Genomic DNA, 20,733 nt, shown 5'->3' on the forward strand with positions numbered 1-20,733 from the left:
CTGATTCATCTGCTGTATTCACCAGACATTGCACCTTCGGATTTCCATTTACTTTACAAAATTATCTTAATGGAAAAAATTTCAATTCCCTGGAAGACTGTAAAAGGTACCTGGGACAGTTTTTTGCTCAGAAAGATAAAAAGTTTTGAGAAAACCATAATTCAAAAAGAGACATGTACCACAGTGTTCATTGCAGCACTATTTACAATAGCCAGGACATGGAAGCAACCTAAGTGTCCATCTACAGATGAATGGATAAAGAAGATGTGGCACATATATACAATGGAATATTACTCAACCATAAAAAGAAATGAAATTGAGTTATTTGTAGTGAGGTGGATGGACCTAGAGTCTGTCATACAGAGCGAAGTAAGTCAGAAAGAGAAAAACAAATACCGTATGCTAACACACATATATATATGAAATCTAAAAAAAAAAAAAAGTTCTGATGAACCTAGGGGCAGAACAGGAATAAAGATGCAGATGTAGAGAATGGACTTGAGGACCCGGGGAGGGGGAAGGGTAAGCTGGGACAAAGTGAGAGAGTGGCATGGACTTACATACACTACCAAATGTAAAATAGCTAGTTAGTGGGAAGCAGCCGAATAGCACAGGGAGATCAGCTCGGTGCTTTGTGACCACCTAGAGGGGTGGGATAGGGAGGGTGGGAGGGAAGCACAAGAGGGAGGGGATATGGGGATATATGTATACGTACAGCTGATTCACTCTGTTATACAGCAGAAATTAACACAACACTGTAAAGCAATTATACTCCAATAAGGATGTTAAGAAAAAAAAAGTTTTGGGAAGATGGAATTATGAATTTGCCTGAAAAATGGCAGAAGGTAGTGGAACAAAAGGGTGAATACGTTTTTCACTAAAGTTCTTGGTGAAAATGAAAAATGTGTCTTTTATTTTTACTTACAAAACTGAAGGCACTTTTTGGCCCACCCAATATTAAGGAAGCACCTCCTGACCTTACCAGTTAGTGTTCAGAGATTTCAAACTTACAGACTAAACCACCTCCAAGCCTTTGTGCAGACTCTGTGAAACTGGCAGGGACCAGGAAGGACGAGCTCTCACGGTGAGGCCCGGCAGAACCTCTGAGGTGATGTAAACCGTTTATGATGAAAGGCCATGGGGAGGCTGTGGACAGGGAGGTGCCTTGGCAACTGCCTCCCGAAGGAGCAGCTTTTATCCTGGTGCTCTTCACAAAATGCCATACATAGGATGAAAGCAGCAGAAAGTAATGCATCAGGACCCCCAGGGTCTGCAGGTCCTTTCTAGGTGCGCCCGCTCTGGCACAGGTTTCTGAACCCTGCCATGTCCGTCCAGTCCCCATTCAAGAACTCGGACAGCAGATTCCGTAATAATGATGATCATAATGCTGGTAAGATAGTCATAGGTGACACAACGTACCAGATGCAGGTCTACGTGCTTGACATGTGTTACTCATTTATGAGAAAGAGTCATCTCGAGGGAGGCACCATTCGTCTGCCTCTAAAGTGAAGTTCTGTAACTTGTATGCAGCTCCTCGGCACGTGCTGTTGATTGACCTCTTGTGGCAAGGAAAGCCCGTGGAGCGCTTTCAAAAGCCTAGAGCGAGATGTCAGGAAATTCACCCTATTTGCACTAGTCCTTGGCCTTTATCAATGGCAGCTACCTTGGGCGGGGGACCTGTCATTGTAAACGACAGTGAGATGCTAACATAGTTGTTGAGACCTGCGTTCCTCCTGCAAGATTCCACACTTGACATTGCAAGGTACAAGGTTATAGGGTGATGAGTGTGTTGCGGGTAGTCTTGGAAAGGCAGCCTGGAGCTGCTCGGAGAGGAACTGAGGAAGCCCTCTGGGGGTCCTGGTGAGTTCTCACGGTCTGAACTGAGGTGTGCAGCCGGGAGGAAAGGAAGCACATGGACACTTCGGAAGGTAAAATGAATCAACGGAAACACTGACTTTCAAAGCTGGTGTGGGAGCGGGAAGGGTTCAGGGAGGGCAGGCCCAGAAGGATGCTGGCAGGGCCAGATTGGCACATCTTCCTCAGCCCTGCTCATGGAGGGCTTTCTGGGTCGGGATATTTTGCCCGACAGACCACACTTGGCATCCCAGCCATCCCAGTTCAGGCCACACTGAATCCCTCTGCAGTATTTGACGGACAGCTTTCTGCCAGGATGAGGATCCTCTGCTCATTCAGCCGGAAACGGGGTTGAACAGACCCCAAGGGGGCATAGTTCATATGTGGAGGCACAAAGCTTGTCCTGGATCCAGGGAAACACCAGGCACCTGGGGGATGAAGGCTGGGTGTCTGAATGCTCCTCGGTGGGAACAGTTAACTGCTCCTCTGGTGTGTCCCAGTGAGGCAGGTATTTCATGGAGGGGTGGCACTCCTTATGCACAGGCGCTGTGTGGTTCGGTATGAGGGCGCGTTGAGCTCACATTCACTTATGAAAGCAAGGTGTGCCTGGGTGTTTTGTTTTTCATTTTAAAAATGTTCCTTGGTGGGGTCATCTCAGTTTATACTATTGTTTTTTTTTTTCTGCTCCCAGACACACTTCGTTGTAGAGGCACAGAATTTCCACATGGCTGGCCTGGCCACACCCACCTCCCTTTGGGCCTCTGATACTGTTTATTTCAGACAATCCCAGGGACAGGCATGTGCTCCCCTCCTTCTCTGCCCAATCTTGGGCCAGGATGGCCCTTGGTCTTGGGCACCAGTCACTGCTCCTGCCTCCAGGACCCTAGCATTCAGGATGGCCCCTCTTCCTCCCACCAGGGCAGGGCTTCGAGCAGCTGTAACAGTCCTGGATCTAGTATAGACTGAAAGTGCAGTGGAATGCTGATGTCACCTTCCGGTACCTTTTTGGGGAGCTGGCTTAAGCCTAGAGCAGCCCTTGTAGATCTGGCTTGATTGGCCTTCTTCCTTCCCTAGTTCTCTTGTTCTCTGTTGTCTGGGCTGGGCTCAGAGTCCTAGCTTCAGGGCCAAGGAGGCAGGTCCACCCGGATCAGATCCCAGATCTCCTGCCTGGACCCATCTGGGCGGGTCAGAGATTATGGATATCAGGCACTTTTCACAGTGCTTTGCATAGGGTAGACAGACATAGCTCTTATTAACTTTAGCTTCTGCAAAATATGATTGCTCACAATTTGTTCAGTGCCTGGTAAAATCCAGGTTGCCTGCTTTACCTGGTGTCCTGGAGTGGCCACCCATTGCTCAGGGGTTCAGCCTTTCTCTATGCCCTGCTCGCCTGCTCTGTCCTGCTTGGTACTTGTACAGCACTGCTACGTCTGTGGCTCTAGGAGGGTGCACTGTGCTCCCTCGGCAGAAAGATTTTCTGATCAAGGTTTAAGTTGAAGTTTGTGCTTCCCCTCAGGGCCAAGACTTGGCATCATGAGATACCCAAGTAGCAAAATTGTTTTCCCTGGGTAACACCATGACATGCCCCTACCCCCCTACTGCATCTACACGCTGGAGATTAGGGTCCATGCTGTTTAGCCATTTCATGCCCCATCTCATTGAGGCTGAGCTTTCTTATCTGACCCTAACTATGACCCAGTGAGATAGATATCAAGGGTACATCTTCCCATTTTACAGGTTGGGGGATGCGGCCCAGGGAAGTGAGTGACTTGTCCTGTATCACCTCTCTAGTCAGAGTGGAAGCAGATTTAGTGCAGGCTTTCTGCCCCTGTCCAGTGCCCGTTTGCTAGATCCAGCCACTACATGCCACGGAGCAGAGGTGCCCAGTCTTTGTGGGACAGAGACTCCTGTGAGAGGCGGCCAGGCCGGAACTTTGTACATGTCACAACAAGGGTCCCACATGTGCGCCTCCTGCCCCACCCTTGTTGGAGCCAGAAAAACAGCCCTGTTCCCCACAAATAGCACTTCTTTCCGATCACACAGCTCTCTAATTTAGCTGGAGTTTCCGGCCTATTTTCTATCTTCCTTGGTTTGACTGGCTTCAGCAATGCCCACTCCCTTGTGTCAGACACAAAATACAGTCCTGTTGCAACCTAAGATGTAGAATAACTTTTCTCGTAAGTGAATCATAAGACGGACTTTGTCAAAAATTCCTACCAGCCCTGCTGGCTCAACGCGAGACTTAAGATTCTGAGGGAATCACTGTCTATCGTATGTCATTGTGGTGACTCATTGTATCTGAGTGCTCATGATTGAGGTATGAAGTAGAACTAAATTTAGTTTAGTGCAGTTTTACTGTTTTCAAGGAGAATGGTGATGACAAAGCAGGTCTTTTTTCAGCTTACTGAAAGCCCTGGGCATAATGGCCTACGTTTATGATGTCTCAAAATTTTCATTTTATATTAAAGAGCTAAAGAATTAAAGCCAAGAAAAGAGAAGAGGAAGGGGAAATATTATTTGATTTTGCAGGGTGTGAGGTGCAACTGGGGAAGATAATCCCAACTCAGAGGCAATAGACAAAAAGAAACTATCAAACGATTTTAGCAAAAACAAATGACCATGCATTTAACAAAAAGCCAAAATTCAAAAGTAGGGAAATGTTTGCAATAAGCATGTCAGGTTGATGTCAAAGATGCAAACAAATCTATAAGAATGACTCACAATCCTACTAAATAATAGCAGAAGGTGTCCATACATCATTCATAAATAAGGAAACACAGACAAACACGGGAAATGTTCCTCCTAGCAAGCAAAGAAATGCAAGTAAAAGGAGATATCACATTTTTCTTCATTAAGTGAGAAATTTTTTAAACTGATAAATCTGATGTTAAAAAGGATGAAAAGATAAATGCCCTCATCCATTGACCAAGAGGCTATAAAGTAGTACTAACTTGTCGGAAATCATTTTGACAGTGGGTATTTTTTTTTTTTTTTGACAGTGGGTATTGAATAACCTTTAAAATGATCCTCCTCTGTGAACTAGTATTTCCAGGTCTAAGAATCCAAAAACAAAAGTCTAAGAATGGAAAACCATTATGCACAAATATATTTATAGCAATGTTATTTGTATATCAAACTGGGAAACAAATTAGATGTTTAGATGTCAGGGGAAGGCTAAGTAAACTGTGGGCATGTCTTCTCACTGGAATAGTGGGAGGATGTGACAATATGGAAAGTGTAGATTAAGTAAAAAGAAGGATGCAAAATTATAATACAATATTATTATTATTATTTTATTTTTTTGCGGTACGCGGGCCTCTCACTGTTGTGGCCTCTCCCGTTGCGGAGCACAGGCTCCGGACGCGCAGGCTCAGTGGCCATGGCTCACGGGCCCAGCTGCTCCGCGGCATGTGGGATCTTCCCAGACCGGGGCACGAACCTGTGTCCCCTGCATCGGCAGGCGGACTCTCAACCACTGCGCCACCAGGGAAGCCCCAATATTATTTTAAAAAAGACAACGTATAAGAACCAAGGAAGAGTTGAAACTTAATGTCCCCAAAAAGCCTGCACATGGATGTTGACAGCAGCTTTAGTCATAATCTCCAAAACTTGGGAGCAAAAAAGATGTCCTTCAGTAGATGAATGAATAAATAAACCCTGGTACATCCAGACAATGGAATATTATTCAACATTAAAAAGAAGTGAGCTATCAAGCTATGAAAAGACATGGAGAAAACTTCAATGCATATTTCTAAGTTAATGAAGCCAATCTGAAAAGGCTCCATACTGTATGATTCAAACTATATGTGACATTCTGGAGAAGGCAAAGCTGTGGAGACGGTTAATAGATCAGTGGTTGCCAGAGGTGGGGGAGGGAGGGATGAACAGGAAGAGCACAGAGGAATTTTAGAGCATGGAAGCTATTCTGTATGATACTACAGTAATGGCTACATTATAAATTTGTCCAAACCCATACAATGTACACCACCAAGAGTGAACCCTAATGTAAACTGTGGACTTTGGGTGATGATGTGTGTCAAGGTAGTTTCATCAATTAAAACAAAGGTACCACTCTGGTGGGGATGTTCATAATGGGGGTGGTCAGGGGTCTATGGAAAATCTCTGTATCTTTTGCTCAATTTTGTTGTGAACATAGAACTGCTCTAAAAAATAAAGTCTTTTTAAAAAAAATAAAACAAGGAAGAGGAAAAAGGCTGGAAATATTTATGAAGATCATGTTTTGGTTATGATACACTTATTTTCTTTCGTCTCCATGCTTGTAATTACCATTTTAAAACATGGACGTGCATTAATTTATAATGGAAAGAAAAAATAAACATTTCAAGAGTTTAAAAAGCTAGGAAATGAAGCTGTATGTGTGGTTGTGTATTTAAACAGTTCTGAGGGTTTCTGATCCCTTGTTTTCTCTTTGTGGCCAGAGTTTTGTAAACACACATCCCTTTTGGCTATTTGTAAATTTACACAGTTGACCCTGTACTCTAAAGCCATGGCCAGTTAGAATTTCTGTTCCCAATAAAAATAAGCTATCTTTGGGGACTCTCAGTGTGAACTGTATTCTTGGAAATTTCCCCACAACGTGACTCAGTCTTTGTTTATTTTTAAAACTCCAGGACTATATTAGAATAGTCTGTTTTCTTTTATTAAATATATGTAAATATTTATTAGTGTTTAATTTACTGCTTTTCAAAGATTATACAATCACATGATTTAATAATTAAAATTTAAAGTTAAATAATTTAAAAATATATGTAATAATTCATATTATTATATTATATAATAATATATAATATAATTATTAATTATATTATTATATTATGTAATATGTAATAATAATAATAAATAATTCTCCTTGTCCAATCTTCCTTCTGTTTATTTCCTCAGCACCCCCGTTTTAAGGAACCACTATTTTTAAATTCTTGTGAATATTTCCAAAGTTTCTCTATTTGTGTACATAAATACTAATATATATTATTTTTCTGTATTTTTATACAAAAGAAATGACACATTTTACACATTGTCCAACACCTAGCTTTTTCACTTAACAATGTGTCTTTTCTTATCCCTGTATAAATAGCTTCCTCATCCCTCATTACAGTTACAAAGGACCCCGTGTGTGGATTTGTGGATTCACCATAATTTCCTTAACCAGTCCCCCGCTGATGGACAGTTGGGTTGTTTCTAATCTATTGCTATTACCAACAGGACTATAATGACTTATATGTACATTTCATACCCATGCAAGGATATCTACAGAATAAATTCCCAGAAGTGAAATTGCCGGGTCACAGAGTATAAGCCTCTGTAATTCTGATAGCGCCTGTGATCCTGATTGCTGAATTACTCTCCATCAGGAAGGGTTTACACTTGTACCAGCAATACTTCTGAGTGCCTGATTCCTCACACCCTTGCCAAAAGAGTGCTTTGCCTTAAGTTTGTTGCCATTCTGATATGTGCAGAAAGAAAGTGCAGTACATTTTAATTTGGCTTTCTCTTTCTTGAGGAAGTTTTAGCATGTTTTCCTAGGTACGAGCCTTTCCTCCTGTGTGAAAACTGTTTACCACCTTCATTCATTTTGACTGTTAGGTCATATCTTATGGATGTCTAGAAATCCTTTGTATTAGGGAGATCAAGGGAGTTACCAAGCCTCTCTTGGTAACTGTACCTACCTGGCTGGAATATGTGCCTGAGGACGAGAGATTCTAAAAGAGGCTGCCCTCTGGGTTGCTGGAGCCATAGGGTGCATTTGAAATAAGACGATGGCCATTCAAGGAAGTGCTTGGACTCCACCCCACAGGTAGCAAGGAGAACAGGTTTCACATCAGGCCAGTCTGGGTTTGCAGCTTTCGTGTTGTCTGCTTACAAACAGTGTCACTTAGAGCAAGTCACTCAGCATCTTTGAATCTTGGTTTTGTTACCTGTAATGTAAGGCTTACCTATTACTTTGGGTTATAACGGTAACACATAGAATCTGATACTACAGTGATTACACAGGTAACCACCCAGATAATTGAAAACACTCACAACACTCCTGAGGTCTAACTCAGTCTTTACCTTAAAGGTGAAGGTACGTACAGCAGGAGGAGAAAGTGTGAACAATCATGGGGGGCCCTAGGGACTCCCAGCTGCAACTCGCCAGGGTCCCTTCTCCCTTGCACAGGTGCTGCTCTGTCTCTGGATTGTGAGCCACAAAGATGTGTGCGAGGAACGTTGGTTTTAGGGGAGCTCAAGGAGAAGTTTTTAGTGATCTCTTAATATCCTCCTGGTGATGTAACCAAGCCAGACTGTGTAAACCCATTAACCAGGTGTAAACAGTCTATACACACAATCTATACATCCCAAAACAATGTAGGCAAGCCGGCCCTGGGTCTCTCCAGAGATTTTAGAACTTTACACAGCACGTTACAAATCCCTAACTAGCTCGACTCATCGTCCTTAGCCAAGGGTCAGTACCAGACCTCCAGACATCCTGGAGCTAGGCACAGAGTGATCCCAGTCCGGCTCTAAGAGTACCCTGCCTTACACACAGGTACATGGGGTACCCGGAGACTATTGCTTCCTTTTCCTTTCCCCGGAACAAGCCTGCCTTTGCCTTCACCAGGACCTTTTTCTTCTCCAGCTCAGGGGAGACTGTCACCAGCGTGACCAGCTTGGTCCCACTGCAGCCCAAGAAGGGCAAGAGGCGGAAGGAAAAAGCTGACGTTCCTCCCGCAGTCCCTGCCAAAGGTAGGAAGCCAGCCAGCAGTCATCCATGTGGAGAGCACCTGGGGTCTGATGTGAGATCAGGACAGGAGAGTAGGCAGGTGGAGGATGTGACATCCCTGATTATATGGTCTGGAGAACCCCACCTAGATTCTGGTCATAACTGAGCCCCGTCCCCGAGGTGGGCTGGGGGCATTGCCATTGGATGCGCATGGCTTTAGCGGGGGTCAACCTCTACAGGCTATTCCACAGTGTATTTCCCTTTGAAGTATTAACGTTCTCTGCACATAGCAGGGTGGACCAAGGGGGTGTCAGCATCCTCTTGGTTTGTTCAAGGGAAAGAAGGCTCTATGATTTTCCTAAAGATAAAAACCAGGTGTGTAATTTATTTTGGATTTGTTCTGGGGATTAAAATGAGGGTTATTACTTGATTCCAGTTACGACTTAGAGCAACATAAATGAGGAAGATGGACATTTCCTGAGGTGAGAAGTAAAACTGTTTATAAATCGTTCCTAAAATAACTGGCCAATTTAGGAGAAGGTCGTACATCAAAGGATTTGATATACAGTTAGGAATACAAGGGTTGCCCAGGTGAATAAGAACAAGACAGGATCCATTTTATCCCTCAACTGGGGCTTCCCAGGATGGCCCCTTGGCACCCTTTGCGCCCTGTGGTGGAAGGCGGTGGTGCTGAGACTGTACGTATACTGGGTGGACAGAAGGGGCTGGGAGACGTGAGCGTCCTGCGAGGAATGACACTTGTGGATCTGGGGAGGGAAGGGAGCTGTCCCTGCTCTGCGCCAGGCATTGTACTGCTGTATCACCTCATTCAGTCAGCATAGATGGTGCCCTACTTTACGGAAGAAGAAAATGAGACTCAGAGAGCCATGTGGTTGAGCCTGGCTTTGAGTTCAAGTCCCAATTCATCTAAATACTAGGTAGTTACATGATGTTAGAATAAGAGCCTCGGTTTCCTTCTCTGTTAGATGGGGACAATAAGACCCTCCCTGCTGACCTCCCAGGGCAGCTGTGAGGGTCAAAGGTCACCGCTGTCAGCGTTAGCATGCAACTAGGAGGAAGCCCCAGGGAAGGTCCCAGCCTCAGCCTTTACCAAGTGCACCGGGTTCTCACCTGCACATCTGACCTCTTTGTAGCTGGCGGTGTTTTATGCTGTGGTTTTGTTGACCTTGTTGAGAGGAGAGGATGACGTATCCAAAGGTTAGGAGAGGATCACCCTCCCCCGAGGGGCACCAGTCCAGCTGTTACCTGGATCAGAAACTAGAGTTCCTCCACGAGGACAGGAAGTGGCCCTATGTCCGAGGCTCTCTGTCCGTGGTGCTCGTGATATGTGGGTTTTAAGAGTCCTGGGAGGAATTGCAGACTAAACCTTTGATGTGCTTCCACAGCTCCCATCGCTGCCCCGTTCCATAAACCGAAGCTGCTGAAGCCACAAAGGAAAGTTGCCCTGGTGAGTAACCACAGTCTCTGTGTTGTCCCCTCAAGCCCTAAACACAGCGCTGGTCCAAGGAGTACCTTTATTGACTGAAAACATGCTCCACGTTCTTGGGGCTTTGTTCCCAAGCAAAGGCATTCTCTCTTCTTGGGCCAGCTTTTGAGTCAGCTTTTCTCCACAGCTAGTTCCCACAGTGGCTTTTTAAAAATCCAAATGGAATTACTTTTCATTATCAGTGCTCCTTTTTTGAAAAGAAGGGAAAAAATCGCACTCAGAAAGGTATAAAATAGAAAGTGGACCAGCTTGTATAAACTTGTCTTGATAACCACTCTGAAGAGACTGCTGAAGAACTTTCCAGAAAACATGTTATACTTTTAATTTTGAAACAACTTCAGTTTTACGGAAGAGTGAGAAAGATGGTACAGAGAGTTCCCGTCTACCCTTCGCCCAGCTTCTCCTAAGGTTAACTTCTCACATAGCCATGGTGTATTTGTCAAAACTAAGAAGTTACCATCAGCACATTACCATTAACTGCACTCCAGACTTGGATCAGATTTCAGCAGTTTTTCCACGAATGTTCTTTTTCTGGTGCAGGATCCCATCCAGGCCGTCACATCGCATTTCGTGGTCTTGTCTCCTTAGTCTCCTCCAATCAGGGCCAGCGCCTCCGTCTGTCTGCTTCTACAGCCTTGGCACTTTTAAAGAGTAGTAGCTGCATTTTTTACAACGTCTCTTGATTTGGGTTTCTCTGAGGTTTTCTGATGATTAGAAATGAGGTTATGGATTTGAGGGAAGAACAACACAGAGGAGCTATGCCTTTCTCATAGTGTCCCATGGAGCGGATGTGCTATGATGTTGACCGTGACCACTTGGTGAAGGTGGGTCTACCAGGTTCCTTCAGTATAAAGTCACTATTTTTCCCTTTCCATACTTTATTTGTTAGAAGCCAGTCATTAAGTCCAGGTCACACTCAAGGGGAGGAGAGTGAAGCTGCATCTCCTGAATTCAGGGAGGGGTCTCAGAGACTTTGTGGACACATATGAAGACCAGCACAGCAATTAATAGGTATTTTAGGGGAGATACATCAAGCCTGTGCAAATAGCCTTTTTTCCTTGAACTTCCGTCTACTCATTTTAGCGTTCATCCAAGGATTTTGCTTGCAGCACTTATTACTATGGTGAACCGATGGTGATTTTCTGTTTTCCTCAATCCACCTCCATTTACTACTTGAAATTCTTCTGTAAGGAAGAGCTGGATCCCTTTCCTCATTGACTTATTCACTAATTTCTTTATATCAGTATGGATGCACGAAGATTGCATTTCTTTTAAGTTTGTAATCGTATTGTTATTTATTTTGTTGCCAATTTTGTTCAGCAGCTGTGTATTTGTGTGTGAAAGAGAGAAAGGGAGAGAGAGGCAGAGAAACTGACAAACCAATTCTAAAATGTGTATGTAAGATAATAAGATTATCTTGGCCTTGCAGAGGGCCAAGATAATCTTGAAGGAAAAGAACAAAGTGAAGAATTTATATACCAATTCACAAGATTTATATTAAAGCCATAGTAATTAAGCTGTATAGTAAGTAATGGTATTAGCACGAGAATAGACAAATAAACCAAAGGAACATAATAAAGAGCCCCAAACATACCTACATATGTATTGTCACTTGATTTTATGACAAACGTGACATTGCAGTGCAGTGAAGAAAGGGTTATATTTTTAGTATACAGTGACGGGTCTGTAGGATCTCCACATGAAAAACAATGATCCATAAACTGGACTTCACGCCACACACACACAGATTAATTAGAGAAGGTCCGTACACTTAAGTAAAGGTAAAAATAAAACTTCCTAAAATTAGCTTATCTGCATAAGGTCAGGGCAAGCAAAGATTTTTAAACAAGACGTGTAATGTATGAGCCATAAAGGAAAAGATTGAAAACCTCGGATTACATTAAAATTTAGAAGGTCTATTCTGATGAAAGATATCTGTACAAGATTGAAAAGGGAAGCCACCTATGGGGAGAGTGTACCTGCCGCGTGTATATTTGGTGAAGGATTCTTACCTAGCATTTGTGAACACCTACAAATCAATAAAAAAGAAAAAGGCAACACTACAAAAAAATAGGCAGAAGTCTTAAACATGTGCGTCACCAGAGAAGACATACAGATAGCCAGTCAGCACATGAAAAGTATTTAATCTCATTGGTGTCATGGAATGGAGGTTAGAAGCAGAAAACCAGTTCACATCTACCAGGATGGCTACAGTGAAATACTTACATGGTTTCCTTTTTTTTTTTTGCCTGTTTTTCTCTGATCCATTTGGAATTTAGGAATGGATCCAATTTTATCTGTCATTCTTTTTTGTCAGATTCTTTTTTATTTAACTTTATGTTTCATATTTCCATAATCACTACTTGCCAGTTTCATTATACGTCATCACTACATTCCAAACAATTATTTAAACTTAACTTTTATTCGTTCTGTTACTACTTTTTCTTGAATCCAGTGTCTTCCCCCCTAAATATATTTGCCTTTACATTTGAGTAGTTTGTCTGTGAATGGAATTCTAGTTTCCTAAACATTTTCCGCTCTGTTCTGGGAAATATGCTAAGCACTTTGTGTGCATTTCTGTTTACTTCCCACATTGCTCAGCATAAATGCCATGCTCGTTACGGTGGCCTCTAATGCCTTATATCATGCAAGCCACATGTAATTTAAATTTTCCGGTAACCACATTAAAGACGTAAAAACAAACAGGTGAAACCAATTTTCATAGTATGGCTTATTTAACCCAATATATCAAAATATTATCATTTAAACATATAACCAATATAAAAGTTATTAATGAAATATTTTAATGCTTATTGTTCTGCTAAGCCTTCAAAATCCAGTGTGTATGTTATGCTTCCTGCACATCTCATTTCAGAACCACAGTTCAAGAGCTTAATAGTCACATTTGGCTATTGGTTACCATATTGGACAGCGCAGCCCTATAATGATCTAGCCCCCATGACCTCTTTGACATCGTTTTTACCACTGTCCCCCTTTCTCATTCCCCTCCCATCATTCTGTCTTCCTTGCTAGTCCTTAACCATACCAAGCATGTTCTGGTAGGGCTTTTGTTGTCTTATATGCCTGGACCATCCTCCCCAGGCTATGTCTGTGGCTTATTACTCACCCCCTAGGGTCTCTATTCAAATATCAGCTCAGTGGAGAAGCCTTCCTGAAACTCTATATAAAACACCACCCACCCTCTGAAGGAACTCCCCATGAGAGGCACCCTGACGTACATGTATCTATGACCTGCCTTTCTCTTCTCAGAATGCAAGGTCCATGAAGGCAGGGAGGTTGTCTGCTCTGGTCACTGCTGTGTTCTCCACACCAGAGCAGTGTCCAACAGGATGGGGATGTGTGATTTTGCACCCCAGCTTTGTGGAGTAGGTTCTGTCATCGTGCTTTTGTAGATGGGCACAGTGAGACTCGGAGTCAGTAAGGTGACAGATGGACGACTAACCCAAGGTCATGCAGCTTGTGGGCTGCAGTCAGGACTTGAACCTTTGTCCTTCTGAAGCCAGAGTGTAAGGTTTTAACCAGCTTAATTGAAGCCTTGTCTCAGAGTGGAACCTGGATCTCTGTGCATGATTCTGACATCCTCTCATGGCTCAGCCTTGCCCCTGACCTTCCTAGTCTGTGCCCAGGTTTCTGCTGTTCTCCTAGACAGGATGGTTCCTCTGTTTTCCAAAGAAAGCCTCCTTTTGCCTGCAATGAGTTGTGGGTCCTGAAGGGCTTTTCATACAGTGTGATTCCATCTGGTTCATATCATCAGAAATTCCTTATCAGTTCTGCTCTGTTGACTACACTGTCTTGTCCTCAAATGTAGCAGTGGAATTTTTGCTGATTTTAATAGATTTCTGGTCATTCAGTAGACTTTGGGAAACTCAACTGAACACAAAGGCTAAAACTATCAACTTTCCTTGGAACATCCTTCATCCCATCCGTTGAGGTCAGTTTCCCCAGATAGTCTGAGTTCACTCTCTCCCGGCTGTCCATATCACTGCACATCTGCGTGTGTATGTGTGTATCTTTTCCAGATCTTTTATTCTTAATCCTGATATTCATCAACAACCTCAAGAATGATTATACTTTGTAAATTTCCCCCATCTTACGTTCTAAGTTGCTCAGGGCCTGTTGTTTCTAATCCAATCTTTTACCCCTGGTAACAACAGAAACCGCTCTTTATTGACATTCCATTGATACATCCCAGGGATATATAAGAAAAAGCACTTTTTGCATGTCATCATATTCGCATTTTGCGTGTCATGGACCACGTGGACATATTTTGCATGTCATCTCACAATAAGTCCCCCGACTCCCAGATTTGCCTGTGAGGACACACAAACACTCTGTTTCAGAAAAGTAAGTTCCAACAACCCACAGGGGGTAGTGTTTCATCTCCCATGAAGACAGTGCTGCTGACCCAGTAGATGGGGCAGCGTCAGCAGCCTTGAATGGACAACTTTTTTGAGTCCACAGCTATAAAAGCAGTTTGCCTTAAGCAATTTGGGGCCACTTATAAACAAAGTAGATTCAACAGCATTTTCAAAAATAACTGGTCTTAACTGCAGGTTTTTATGGTTGAGTTTTTGTCTATTTGTTTGAGCTGGTATGCCCCTCTGGATGGAGAGTCAACATAGGAAATTCTTAATTTTCACAGAAAGTAAGTCGGGGCACTTATCTGCACTTCAAAATGGATTCTTTGTTTTGTGGAAATATCACCCATGACAGTTCTTAAATACCAATTGTCCTTTGATCTTTTAAGATACGAAAAAGCTTGAAATTTTTATACCAAATTTTCCAGAAACGAGTCCATTTGGAGACCAGTTTGCACCTATAACAATACACAGTGAAGTAAAGAGCTGACTTTGAGTGGACCTCTGTCTGACCAGCAGTTTAGAGTCAAAAATACCAGGCCTAGCGTCTGCAGTTTTCGGTTAATATTAAGATTTATTTTCCCAGGAGGCCAGCATTGACCTTGGTCTCAATTTGGTCAATATTTCTCTCTCACATCAATAAGTCTTGATGGCAGCTGAAACTAAAGTCAATAGCTACTTGTCGACTCACACAGGCCTTAGTGGGTAATTTAGAAAATAATTTGGCAACATCTTTTCTTTGGGGTCTGGTACCAGTTTAGGTGTTTAATTCTGTAATTGTTGCATTTTGCCACAAAATCCATAAAAGCATCCTTCCTGGAGTGGTCACAGGCCACAGAGCCCTTCAGTCACCCAGCCGCTCTTTCCAGAGTGATATTGACACACGCTCACCCCAAGGAAACAACCTGCCTGCCACCTCCACTGACTCATTGGCAAAAAGCGAGAACCCTCATTTACTGAGCACCTACTGTGTGCCAACCCCTCTGCTAGGTGCTTTGTAGGCTCCATCTCCCTCATCTCAACCGCACATGCCAACTCCCAGCAGACCCTCAGACTCCAGGTGAAAATGACAAGCCAATGAATAATACTGCTGTGAATATGGATGTACAAATATCTCTTTGAGTCCCTGCATTCAGATATTTTGGATATGTACCTAGAAGTGGAATCCCTGGATCACCTGGTAGTTCTCTGTTTAATTTTTTGAGGAACTGCTATACTCTTTTCCATAGTGGCTGCATGATTTTACATTCCCACCAACAGTGCACAAGGGTTCTGTTTCTCTATATCCTTACCGACACTTGTTATTTTCTGTTTTGTTTTTTAATATAGTAACCCAGCCTAATGGGTGTGAGATGGTGTCTCATTGTGGTTTTGATTTGCATTTCCATAATGATTAGTGATGTTGAGCATCTTTTCATGTGCCTGTTGGCCATTTGTATATCTTCTTTGGAGAAATGTCTATTCAAGTCTTTCCCCCATTTTAAAATCAGATTGCTCGTTTTTTGTTGTTGTGTTTATAGAAGTTCTGTATATATTCTGGATATTAACCCCTTTTGGATATACAATTTGCAAGTATTTTCATCCATTCTGTAGGTTGCCTTTGCACTTTGTTGCTATGTCCTTTGATGCCCAGAAGTTTTAAATTTTGATTAGCATTAGTTTTAAAGTCATCGACAACCTGCCCATCACTCTGTCCCCAGTGGGTGACCTGGGATCTGCAGACTATGTGTGGAATGAATGAACAATTGAGGGCAGAGATCTGAGATAGGAGCTCTAAGTCCTCACTGCTCAACGTGAGGTCCACGGACCAGCAGCCTGGGCATTGCCTGGGAGCTTGTTGGAAGCATGGAAGCTCAGGCCCCACCCTAGACTTACTGAATTAGAATCTGCAATTCAGTAAGGTTCCAGATGAATCTGGTGAACATTAAAGTTTAAGAAGTGCAGCTCTAAGTAACTTAAAAAACAGTAGCCAGCTCTGGTTAGGTCATGGCTGGCGGGACAGAGTCATCCCCGGCCACCTCTGGAGACAGTTGTATTTACATTTTAGTGAGACAGTTCAGCCCACTTAGGAGAATGGTGGGTTTTCTTATTTATCCACAAAGAGAGAATTAAACATGAGAATCTGCTTCTAAAGGGTATTGTGACTCCCTTTCATTCCTGTAAACCTTTCCTGGATAGCTCATCCCCGTCTCAGCTGTGTGTAGCTGTCCTATGATCTCCTAGGACCCCTCACAGTCACAGGTAGAGAATTCTGACACGTAGGGAATGTGTGACCAAGACCTTCTTGTCTGGGATTCCCTTGAGTTCAAAGTCTGCAGTAAACCTGCCTCCTCTCATGGAATCTGAAAGATCAGAGCACTTAAAACAGAGGGATGAGGTTCATTCCATCATAGTTGAAGGGAACCTGTCTTAGGAGTGGGCCTTGCACCCAGTGGTCAGCCCAGGACTGAGATGCCAGCCCTACTGAGTGTTTGCCTGGTGTCAGGAAAGCAGCCCCCTCTTCCAGTTCAGTTTTCACTATCGACAGTGTACTTGCAAGTCCAAAAAGAGTTTTTCTCTGATCAGTAGCAGAAAAGGGCTTTGAGGCACATTAGACACCAGTGATAGAATTCTGAGAGGATTTTAATAATAACCCAAATCCCAGCAAAATTATTTCCAGAGGACACGCATTTCAGGTTTCTTGAAGGATGTTTATAATAAGCTGAAGAATTTCTCTTGTTGTCGTTAAGTGTGCTAGCACTGGTTTCAGTTAAATTTTGCATGAAAAGAATATATTAACCTGCATAAAATATGTTCATAATCTCGATTTAAAATTAAAAAGAAGGAAAAACCCACCAGCACATGAACAATATATCTCCCCAAGTAAAAGCCTTGGGAAGAAAACAAAAACTTTGCTTGTACCACGCTAGTACCATTTTTACAGAGATAAAAATTCTATGCCCCCCTCGGTACACATGCACATCCCATTATTGTCACGGGGAGTTACGTGTGTCAACTGGAGGGAAGAATAGATGCCCGGGCTTCGGAAGGGATGAGAGTCGGGAAAACAGAAGTCATTTCGTTTCATGGGCTTCCTTCAGTCGGGGGAGGGCAGGTGGCTGGGCCTTTCGTAAGTGGGACGTGATCACCAAGGAGGCGAGATCAGGCCTCCCCAAAGTGGCAGTGGGAACATCTCATATTAGAGACTCAGCCCTGATGCAGGGCCGTCACTTCCCCGCAGGCCACGAGGTCCGTGCCGAGGCCCCTCTGTGCTTCACGCTCTCTGAAAACAGCTACAGGGCTGGAAGCTTCTCAGCTTCACCACAGGCCAGTGGAGGTTGGTTGAGGCTCTGATGCTGTTAACAAAGGGCCAGGTGAAGCCGTTACTTTCAGGAGTCTTTTAAGACTGGTAGCACCTTAAGCACTCCTTGGGAACCCCCTTTTGGGAGATGACAGGACTCCTCTAGAAGTGGTGCAGAGGGAGTCTGCCTTGCCCTGTTCTAGAAGGGTAGTGTGGCTTTGTGCTTTCAGGAGGGAGGTGATTTCGGAGTTGACCACCTTGGAGCTGTGTTCCTCCAACTTGCTGCGTCACAGATTCCTTTGGATCATGTTGCAGTCTCCCACTCAGTGTGGACAGGCGGTGTACGAGGCGCTATGGGGACAGGAGCCTTGGAGCCCCCTGACAAAGGTGAACAGGCAGCAGAGGGGTGAGCTGGGCCCGAGGATGGTCCAGGCTGGAGGCAGGCCCGGAAGCCCAGTGGGTCCAGTCCCCTGAGTGACCCTGGCTGGTTGCACAGGCCCACCCTGCTCCCGGGGGTCCTGGGCCCACTCTGGGGCAGGGCCATCTCTGTGTGTCTGCAGGGAATGTCCCTTCAGAGCGGTAGCTTGTTTTGCATCTCGGCTCAGCTGATTTGCTGCCTTTATTGGGCACTTCATTGCTGGGATCATTGCACTGCTGGGAAATTTTTTTTTTTAAACTTTTTCACTCTATTTTATTTTTGTAATCTGCTGGAACAATATCATTTGTGCTCACATTTGATTTTTTTTTTTTTTAAAAGCCTATTTCATTTAAAACTTCATTTTTTTTTTTTTTTTTTGCCGTACGCGGTCCTCTCACTGCTGTGGCCTCTCCCGCTGCGGAGCACAGGCTCCGGACGCGCAGGCTCAGCGGCCATGGCTCACGGGCCCAGCCGCTCCGCGGCACGTGGGATCTTCCCGGACCGGGGCACGAACCCGTGTCCCCTGCATCGGCAGGCGGACTCTCAACCACTGCACCACCAGGGAAGCCCCAGAGTTGTTTTTAAGAGACTTTTTCAGTCTCAAATAGAGAATACTAGAAATGAAGCGCCATTTTGGAAAAAAAGAAAAGGAAGAAAAACATCATCAACCTAATCTGTAACATCACGGTGGGCATCCAGAATATCAGGAAGAAAATTTCTGTGTGAAACTCTGAGTTCATGACAAACTAATGGTACATTTAGGGGATTTTGTTTCCCTAGCCAGATTCAATTCTCATTTATTATTATAAGTTCCTAAAGCTGAATTTATAAATTCCAACAAGTACATGTGATGCAATAAGACACAGTCTTGTGAATTAAGATTGCAGTGTGCATAGAAAGATGATGAATACGAACTATGAATTCAATCATATGTGCCCATTGCCCATATTACATATGAATCCAACAAATAAGCTAGCACACCTCCTACTATTTTGTATTTGCTCCTAATGCTTGCCTGTACATTGTGTCTAGAACATAATGCTGGTGGTGATGATGGTGATTGTGATGGCGATGATGATGGTGGTGGTGATGATGGTGATGACGGTGATGATGGTGATGATGAAGGTGATGATGGTGATGATGAAGGTGATGATGGTGATGACGGTGATGATGGTGAGGATGAAGGTGATGATGGTGATGGTACACACACTTCCCTTTGACGGCACTTGCCCATGCAGGCACTATCCCAGTGTTTACCAACATGGACATTGGGATGACTCTGACCTATGCGTTGTAATGTGTCCATCTCATAGATGAGGCAGGGGAGGCATAGGGAAGTAGGACAAGCACAAACCCCCCTCCCACAAAGTCACCACTCCCATGGACCTGGCAGAGCTGGATCTGACCAGGTACTTGGCCCCCAGTCCCTCTTCTTCCTCGCTGGACTCTGGGATCTGCTGCCTCTCATCAAAAGCACTCAGCAAAGTCCTAGGCCACTGGGTCGAGGGTGTTTTCTGTCCTGACTTTACTGGATGGGTTTTCATGATGAAAGCTGTAATGGTAATTCTGCGTGGGGTGCAGGAGTAAGGCTGGCAATTCAGGTTCTCTATTTGTTAAAACAGAAAGTAAAATTCTTCCTTGGGCCTCCTAATAGGTGGCTTCTGTTAGGAGATTGGCTTATATTCTTCTAAGTATTTTTCTATGTACATGTAAACTTAAATCCATATATATGTGTATATTCCCAAAGTGTATATACAGTTGACCCACAATCATTGTAGGTTCTGTCCACAGATTATGACAAATCCATTTCTGTGTGTTCCCTAAAAACAATCCTAAACAAAATATTCACACGTTGAATTGTCTTCTCATTAACAATATATCAGGCTCATATTTCTGTGTCAGTACATATAGATCTACCCCATTCTTCTCATGACTGCAAAGTGTTATGGCATCATTGTTTCTTTAATCAGTCCCAACTCTAACTTCTAACTCTTTGGATCAGTGCTCTAGTGAATATCCTTTCAAATACAAATTTGCTTAATGGTGTTTCTATAGGAGAGATTTTTAGAAATGGGATTACGATGGGAAAGTATATCTGCATTTTCAATTTTGATAGATTCTGCCCAATTACCTTCCAAAAGTGTTTTCTTATTTTATTCTCCCACCAACAAAGGATGAGAGTGAACATTTCCTCATACCCTCCCCAGTGTAGAATATCTTTCTATCTATCTATCTATCTATCGTCTATCTATCTATCATCTATCTTTAAAACCATAAAGCTGAAAGCCATATACAAATTTTATATGATTCCAAGTAGTAGAACCCAGGCATCCTACTTCTCAGTAGACTGTCCTCATGGAAACCCTAGATAGGCTGAAAGAGAAATGAGTCCCATGGTTCTGCCCATGATTTCTGAGAGCATCCCCTCCCTACATTCCTGGGACCAAGGATATCCACAGAACAGTTTTTAATGAGTGTCAGACTGGTTTTCTTTCATTTTGTCTTATTCATTCATTCACTCATTCATTTAAAAGTGAGCATTGAGTAACTCCTGTGTGCCAGGTAGCACCTGGG

At 43.5% G+C, this 20,733-nt stretch overlaps 1 protein-coding gene across 1 annotated transcript in view; it reads left to right on the top strand.

Moving 5' to 3' along the window:
* VSTM4 (V-set and transmembrane domain containing 4) overlaps positions 1-20,733 on the top strand; it is an 85,643-nt gene that overhangs the window by 51,445 nt on the left and 13,465 nt on the right. The window contains exons 6-7 of the mRNA XM_060033685.1: positions 8,492-8,598; positions 9,982-10,043. Coding sequence (XP_059889668.1) covers positions 8,492-8,598; positions 9,982-10,043 — 169 coding nt within the window. The remainder of the gene's footprint in view (positions 1-8,491; positions 8,599-9,981; positions 10,044-20,733) is intronic.

The sequence above is a fragment of the Delphinus delphis genome, chromosome 16, assembly GCF_949987515.2.
Source record: "Delphinus delphis chromosome 16, mDelDel1.2, whole genome shotgun sequence".
Classification (NCBI taxonomy): domain Eukaryota; kingdom Metazoa; phylum Chordata; class Mammalia; order Artiodactyla; family Delphinidae; genus Delphinus; species Delphinus delphis.